At 40.3% G+C, this 8,144-nt stretch overlaps 1 protein-coding gene across 4 annotated transcripts in view; it reads right to left on the reverse strand.

The window, feature by feature from the left end:
* P2RX5 (purinergic receptor P2X 5) overlaps nucleotides 1-7,892 on the reverse strand; it is a 161,937-nt gene extending 154,045 nt beyond the window's left edge. Inside the window, exon 1 of one of the 4 annotated variants that reach the window (XM_053706099.1) lies at nucleotides 7,639-7,892. In XM_053706099.1, the coding sequence (XP_053562074.1) occupies nucleotides 7,639-7,775 (137 nt within the window). In that variant the 5' untranslated portion in view covers nucleotides 7,776-7,892. The remainder of the gene's footprint in view (nucleotides 1-7,638) is intronic. The other 3 variants (XM_053706100.1, XM_053706098.1, XM_053706101.1) reach the window with 3 other exon arrangements.
* Between the last annotated feature and the right edge of the window lie 252 nt (nucleotides 7,893-8,144).

Here is an 8,144-nt window from a genome sequence, read left to right on the forward strand (position 1 = left end):
TTTCCCTGGTGAGATTCTATAAGAATGCTCGCCAGCCTTTTATTTCCCTGGTGAGATTCTATAAGAATGCTCGCCAGCCTTTGATTTCCCTAGTGAGTTTCTATAAGAATGCTCGCCAGCCTTTGATTTCCCTGCTGGGATTCTATAAGAATGCTCGCCAGCCTTTTATTTCCCTGCTGGGATTCTATAAGAATGCTCGCCGGCCTTTTATTTCCCTGGTGGGATTCTATAAGAATGCTCGCCAGCCTTTTATTTTCCTGGTGGGATTCTATAAGAATGCTCGCCAGCCTTTTATTTCCCTGCTGGGATTCTATAAGAATGCTCGCCGGCCTTTTTTTTCCTTGGTGGGATTCTATAAGAATGCTCGCCAGCCTTTTATTTTCCTGGTGGGATTCTATAAGAATGCTCGCCGGCCTTTTATTTCCTTGGTGGGATTCTATAAGAATGCTCGCCAGCCTTTTATTTTCCTGGTGGGATTCTATAAGAATGCTCGACAACCTTTTAGTTCCCTGGTGGGATTCTATAAAAATGCTCATCACCAGTCTTTTATTTCCCTGCTGGGATTCTATAAGAATGTTCGCCAGCCTTTTATTTCCCTGCTGGGATTCTATAAGAATGCTCGTCAGCCTTTGATTTCCCTGGTGAGTTTCTATAAGAATGCTCGCCAGCCTTTTATTTACCTGCTTGGATTCTATAAGAATGCTTGCCAGCCTTTTATTTACCTGCTGGGATTCTATAAGAATGCTCGCCAGCCTTTGATTTCCCTGGTGAGTTTCTATAAGAATGTTCGCCAGCCTTTTATTTCCCTGCTGGGATTCTATAAGAATGCTCGCCAGTATTTTATTTCCCTACTGGGATTCTATAAGAATGCTCACCAGCCATTTATTTCCCTGCTGGGATTCTAAAAGAATGCTCGTCAGCCTTTGATTTCCCTGGTGGGATTCTATAAAAATGCTCATCACCAGTCTTTTATTTCCCTGCTGGGATTCTATAAGAATGCTCGCCGGCCTTTTTTTTCCTTGGTGGGATTCTATAAGAATGTTCGCCAGCCTTTTATTTCCCTGCTGGGATTCTATAAGAATGCTCGCCAGCCTTTTATTTCCATGCTGGGATTCTATAAGAATGCTCGCCGGCCTTTTCTTTCCTTGGTGGGATTCTATAAGAATGCTCGCCAGCCTTTTATTTTCCTTGGTGGGATTCTATAAGAATGCTCGCCAACCTTTTAATTCCCTGGTGAGATTCTATAAGAATGCTCGCCAGCCTTTGATTTCCCTGCTGGGATTCTATAAGAATGCTCGCCAGCCTTTTATTTCCCTGGTGAGATTCTATAAGAATGCTTGCCAGCCTTTGATTTCCCTGCTGGGATTCTATAAGAATGCTCGCCAGCCTTTTATTTTCCTTGTGGGATTCTATAAGAATGCTCGCCAGCCTTTTATTTCCCTGGTGAGATTCTATAAGAATGCTCGCCAGCCTTTTATTTCCCTGGTGAGATTCTATAAGAATGCTCGCCAGCCTTTGATTTCCCTAGTGAGTTTCTATAAGAATGCTCGCCAGCCTTTGATTTCCCTGCTGGGATTCTATAAGAATGCTCGCCAGCCTTTTATTTCCCTGCTGGGATTCTATAAGAATGCTCGCCGGCCTTTTATTTCCTTGGTGGGATTCTATAAGAATGCTCACCAGCCTTTTATTTTCCTGGTGGGATTCTATAAGAATGCTCGCCAGCCTTTTATTTCCCTGCTGGGATTCTATAAGAATGCTCGCCGGCCTTTTTTTTCCTTGGTGGGATTCTATAAGAATGCTCGCCAGCCTTTTATTTTCCTGGTGGGATTCTATAAGAATGCTCGCCGGCCTTTTATTTCCTTGGTGGGATTCTATAAGAATGCTCACCAGCCTTTTATTTTCCTGGTGGGATTCTATAAGAATGCTCGCCAGCCTTTTATTTCCCTGCTGGGATTCTATAAGAATGCTCGCCGGCCTTTTTTTTCCTTGGTGGGATTCTATAAGAATGCTCGCCAGCCTTTTATTTTCCTGGTGGGATTCTATAAGAATGCTCGCCGGCCTTTTATTTCCTTGGTGGGATTCTATAAGAATGCTCGCCAGCCTTTTATTTTCCTGGTGGGATTCTATAAGAATGCTCGACAACCTTTTAGTTCCCTGGTGGGATTCTATAAAAATGCTCATCACCAGTCTTTTATTTCCCTGCTGGGATTCTATAAGAATGCTCGCCGGCCTTTTATTTCCCTGGTGGGATTCTATAAGAATGTTCGCCAGCCTTTTATTTCCCTGTTGGGATTCTATAAGAATGCTCGTCAGCCTTTGATTTCCCTGGTGAGTTTCTATAAGAATGCTCGCCAGCCTTTTATTTACCTGCTTGGATTCTATAAGAATGCTTGCCAGCCTTTTATTTACCTGCTGGGATTCTATAAGAATGCTCGCCAGCCTTTGATTTCCCTGGTGAGTTTCTATAAGAATGTTCGCCAGCCTTTTATTTCCCTGCTGGGATTCTATAAGAATGCTCGCCAGTATTTTATTTCCCTACTGGGATTCTATAAGAATGCTCACCAGCCATTTATTTCCCTGCTGGGATTCTAAAAGAATGCTCGTCAGCCTTTGATTTCCCTGGTGGGATTCTATAAAAATGCTCATCACCAGTCTTTTATTTCCCTGCTGGGATTCTATAAGAATGCTCGCCGGCCTTTTTTTTCCTTGGTGGGATTCTATAAGAATGTTCGCCAGCCTTTTATTTCCCTGCTGGGATTCTATAAGAATGCTCGCCAGCCTTTTATTTCCATGCTGGGATTCTATAAGAATGCTCACCAGCCTTTTATTTCCCTGCTGGGATTCTAAAAGAATGCTCGTCAGCCTTTGATTTCCCTGGTGAGTTTCTATAAGAATGCTCACCAGCCTTTGATTTCCCTGGTGAGTTTCTATAAGAATGCTAGCCAGTCTTTTATTTCCCTGCTGGGATTCTATAAGAATGCTCACCAACCTTTTATTTCCCTGCTGGGATTCTATAAGAATGCTCGCCAGCCTTTTATTTCCCTGCTGAGTTTCTATAAGAATGCTCGCCAGCCTTTGATTTCCCTTCCCTTCTGGGATTCTATAAGAATGCTCGCCAGCCTTTGATTTCCCTGGTGAGTTTCTATAAGAATGCTCACCAGCCTTTTATTTCCCTACTGGGATTCTATAAGAATGCTCGCCAGTCTTTTATTTCCCTGCTGGGATTCTATAAGAATGCTCGCCAGCCTTTTAGTTACCTGGTGAATTTCTATAAGAATGCTCGCCAACTAGGAATCGCATCAAAAATCTTCTAAGGATTTCAATAATAATTCAATATTAATTCAATTGGAAAGTTGTTTAAAACTGAGGGGCCGATTATCTAAAGTTCTCTGGGCTGGTGAGATTCTATAAGAATGCTCGCCAGCCTTTTATTTGCCCGGTGGGATTCTATAAGAATGCTCGCCAGCCTTTTATTTCCCTGCTGGGATTCTATAAGAATGCTCGCCGGCCTTTTATTTCCCTGGTGGGATTCTATAAGAATGCTCGCCAGCCTTTTATTTCCCTGGTGGGATTCTATAAGAATGCTCGCCAGCCTTTTATTTCCCTGCTGGGATTCTATAAGAATGCTCGCCAGCCTTTTATTTCCCTGGGGAGATTCTATAAGAATGCTCACCAGCCTTTGATTTCCCTGCTGGGATTCTATAAGAATGCTCGCCAGCCTTTTATTTCCCTGCTGGGATTCTATAAGAATGCTCGCCAGCCTTTTATTTCCCTGGTGGGATTCTATAAGAATGCTTGCCGGCCTTTTATTTCCTTGGTGGGATTCTATAAGATTGCTTGCCAGCCTTTTATTTTCCTGGTGGGATTCTATAAGAATGCTCGCCGGCCTTTTATTTCCTTGGTGGGATTCTATAAGAATGCTCGCCAGCCTTTTATTTTCCTGGTGGGATTCTATAAGAATGCTCGCCAACCTTTTAGTTCCCTGCTGGGATTCAATAAGAATGCTCATCAGCCTTTGATTTCCCTGGTGAGTTTCTATAAGAATGCTCACCAGCCTTTTATTTCCCTGCTGGGATTCTATAAGAATGCTCGCCAGTCTTTTATTTCCCTGCTGGGATTCTATAAGAATGCTCGACAGCCTTTTATTTCCCTGGTGAGTTTCTATAAGAATGCTCGCCAGCCTTTGATTTCCCTTCCCTTCTTGGATTCTATAAGAATGCTCGCCAGCCTTTGATTTCCCTGGTGAGTTTCTATAAGAATGCTCGCCAGCCTTTTATTTCCCTGCTGGGATTCTATAAGAATGCTCGCCAGCCTTTTATTTCCCTGGTGGGATTCTATAAGAATGCTCGCCGGCCTTTTATTTCCTTGGTGGGATTCTATAAGATTGCTTGCCAGCCTTTTATTTTCCTGGTGGGATTCTATAAGAATGCTCGCCGGCCTTTTATTTCCTTGGTGGGATTCTATAAGAATGCTCGCCAGCCTTTTATTTTCCTGGTGGGATTCTATAAGAATGCTCGCCAACCTTTTAGTTCCCTGCTGGGATTCAATAAGAATGCTCATCAGCCTTTGATTTCCCTGGTGAGTTTCTATAAGAATGCTCACCAGCCTTTTATTTCCCTGCTGGGATTCTATAAGAATGCTCGCCAGTCTTTTATTTCCCTGCTGGGATTCTATAAGAATGCTCGACAGCCTTTTATTTCCCTGGTGAGTTTCTATAAGAATGCTCGCCAGCCTTTGATTTCCCTTCCCTTCTTGGATTCTATAAGAATGCTCGCCAGCCTTTGATTTCCCTGGTGAGTTTCTATAAGAATGCTCACCAGCCTTTTATTTCCCTGCAGGGATTCTATAAGAATGCTCGCCAGCCTTTTAGTTACCTGGTGAATTTCTATAAGAATGCTCGCCAACTAGGAATCGCATCAAAAATCTTCTAAGGATTTCAATAATCGGCCCGTTAGTATTTTATCTGAATCCCAAAAGTTTAATTTTGACTTTACTGTCACTTTAAATACATCCACATCCATACATGTACAACACATGTGACACTTGTTCCTAGCATATCCCCATCTCATTAATTTCCAAATATAAGAGAAGCTGAAACTACTTCTATAAACTGATGACCACATCTTCTATCTGACTTCGCTTTATCATTGTGTAGTGGTGATTCCTGTATCGTGTCACAGCCCACAGCTGAGGTTGAACAAAGTAGGAGGCTTAAAAGATAACAAATCACCTATAGTATTTAACTAAATGTTAATGACAGAGTTCAAGTAAAGTCTGAAATTAAACTGCTCAATTAAAGAGACAGTCAAGTCCAAAAAAACTTTCATGATTCAAATAGGGCATGTAATTTTAAACAACTTTCCAATTTACTTTTATCACCAATTTTGCTTTGTTCTCTTGGTATTCTTAGTTGAAAGCTAAACCTAGGAGGTTCATATGCTAATTTTTTAGACCTTGAAGGCCGTCTCTAATCTAAATGCATTTTGATAGTTTTTCACCACTAAAGGGCATTAGTTCATGTGTTTCATATAGATAACATTGAGCTCATGCACATGAATTTACCATGGAGACAGCTCTGATTGACTAAAATGCAAGTCTGTCAAAAGAACTGAAATAAGGGGGCAGTCTACTGAGGCTTAGACACAGGTAATTACAGAGGTAAAACGTGTATAATTATAACTGTGTTGGTTATGCAAAACTGGGGAATTGGTAATTAAGGGATTATCTATCTTTTAAAACAATAAAAATTCTGGTGTTGACTGTCCCTTTAAATAACATATCACATTATGATAGTATATTACATTTTTTTGGGTGGGGGGGAGTTTAATTGTGGAATTACCAAGTTGGAAACTTAACCTCTGGCATTAACATGAGTTTTTGCCCTGTGTGCCCTTTTCAGGTGTGTGGGGTAAGTGTACACATTGTTTACATTGTGTGTGTAGTGTCAATGTGTGTTTAACCCTTTCGTGACAGGGTTAAAGTGCCTACATCGGAACACCTATTGGATCGCATCTGGGGGGCGTCCCTACAACCCTAGGAACGCCCTCCAGACCGCGATCAAGTCCTTGAAGCACAGAAGGCTTCAGGACAGATGTTTGTTATGACGTTCTATTCCGTCATAACGGCTTTAAAGCCCAGTGTAAATATGACGGAATAGAACGGCATAACAGCGTTAAAAGGTTAAAGTAATAATGTGTATATGTTTGTACTGTATATATAGAGTCAAGCTGCAGGTAACAAAACACCACTGCAGGTAATACTATCTTACAGACTGCAGTAACAAACAGGACACAATCTGAAGCTACAATAACCACAATTCTCTGCAGCTCAGCATATCCCATTGTTGCTACTGTGCATACCTTGGTATGTGTTCAAAACTAAGAGAACAAAGCAAATTTGATAGAAGAAACAAATTGTAAAGTTGCTGAAATCTGCTTATTCTATATGAACCATGAACGTTTAATTCTGACTGTACTGAACTTTTAACATTCTAAACTACACTCATTGTGCAAAGAATATATACACCAATAGGAATAGTTTATGCCTCCTATAAAATATGATAGTCTCTGACTAATATGAAGGATTTTTTAATACCCTTATAAATAATTTAAAAAATAAAAAACATGATGAGGGGGCTAAATAGCTTTTAGGGTTTTATGTTCCTTAAAAAGCTGCACTAGATTTGTAAACTATAGTAATTAGCATATATATATATAAATAAAATAACTGAAAGCATATTGAAACTTTGCAAAGATTCTGTATTATGTGTATTCAGTTTACAGGATACCGGTGCATATAAGTTATATATGAAGTTTCAGGGTGAATCTAGTGATAAACATTAAGGAAAACAAATATAGGCATATTCATACAGCAACAGCATTATTATACAATTCATGCATTGACTCAAAGTAATTTAAAGGGACACAAAACCCAATTTTTTTTCTTTCATGATTTAGAAAGAGCATGCACTTTTAAACAACTTTCTAATTTACTTCTGTTATCTATTTTGCGTCATTTTCTTGATATCCTTTGCTGAAAAGCATATCTAGATAGGCTCAGTAGCTGCTGATTGGTGGCTGCACATAGATGCCTCATGTGATTGACTCACCAATGTGCATTGCTATTTCTTCAGCAAAGGATATCTAAAGAATGAAGCAAATTAGATAATAGAAGTAAATTCAAATGTTGTTTAAAATTGTATACTCTATCTGAATCATGAACGAAAAATGTTGGGTTTAGTGTCCCTTTAAAGTTAATAATATTATCTATATGGATTACAATATAGAGAAGAAAACTCACAAGTCAGAAGGGAAAAAGTTACTAGCTTCATCTTTGTTAAAGACAGTTAGGAAACTGTCTCCCCAATTATTGTAATCCTACTTTTGTTCCTCTCTTTTTTTACTAGTGACAAAATACAGAATTGAATCACATTACCAGTCTTTGCTACATACAGTAATTATCTACATTACCCTAGGATTCCGTTATCCCTATTATAAAGTTATAGCTACATTGTAAGACATCAGAAGTGATTTGTGCCATAATAAGGTATCCCACACCAGCACACACAGCCATCCCAGCCTATAACACAAGGCAAAACCGCACAGCAATATTATACAATAAAGAGAAAATAGTTCTTACCCCACTAAATAAGCCAGAATGGACAGCTGGACAATACGGAATAAAATCCCCACCTTTTTGTTCTTGGCAATGACATATTTTTCTGTCTTATAGTCAAAGAGTGACAGGAACAAGCCTTTCCAAGCGACCTGCCCCATTCTGCCTGCTCACATTGCAGCAGAGAGAGAGAGATTCAGGCAGACAGTGAAAAAGCAATGCAGCTCTGCTTCAGACACAGGCGCTGTGAGTAGTAACCTGAGCCGTACTGAGCGGCTCACACACTTCTTGCTCACTGCAGAGCACCTGACAGAGCCGGCACAGGGGGCTGCACAGTCATTGCGGGGGCACTAGGAAGCAAGAGGCTGCAAAAACTAAAACTTTACTCACATAATATTAAACATAATACTTTACCTTACCCCATCACTCCAGTGCAATGTGAACAAGTCTGATTGCATAGCAAGCAGCTTCCTGCAGATGGCTGCTATTCATTTAACTTGATGTAAATGTGTTTTATCTATTTTTTATTA

Source organism: Bombina bombina, chromosome 3 (assembly GCF_027579735.1).
Source record: "Bombina bombina isolate aBomBom1 chromosome 3, aBomBom1.pri, whole genome shotgun sequence".
Classification (NCBI taxonomy): domain Eukaryota; kingdom Metazoa; phylum Chordata; class Amphibia; order Anura; family Bombinatoridae; genus Bombina; species Bombina bombina.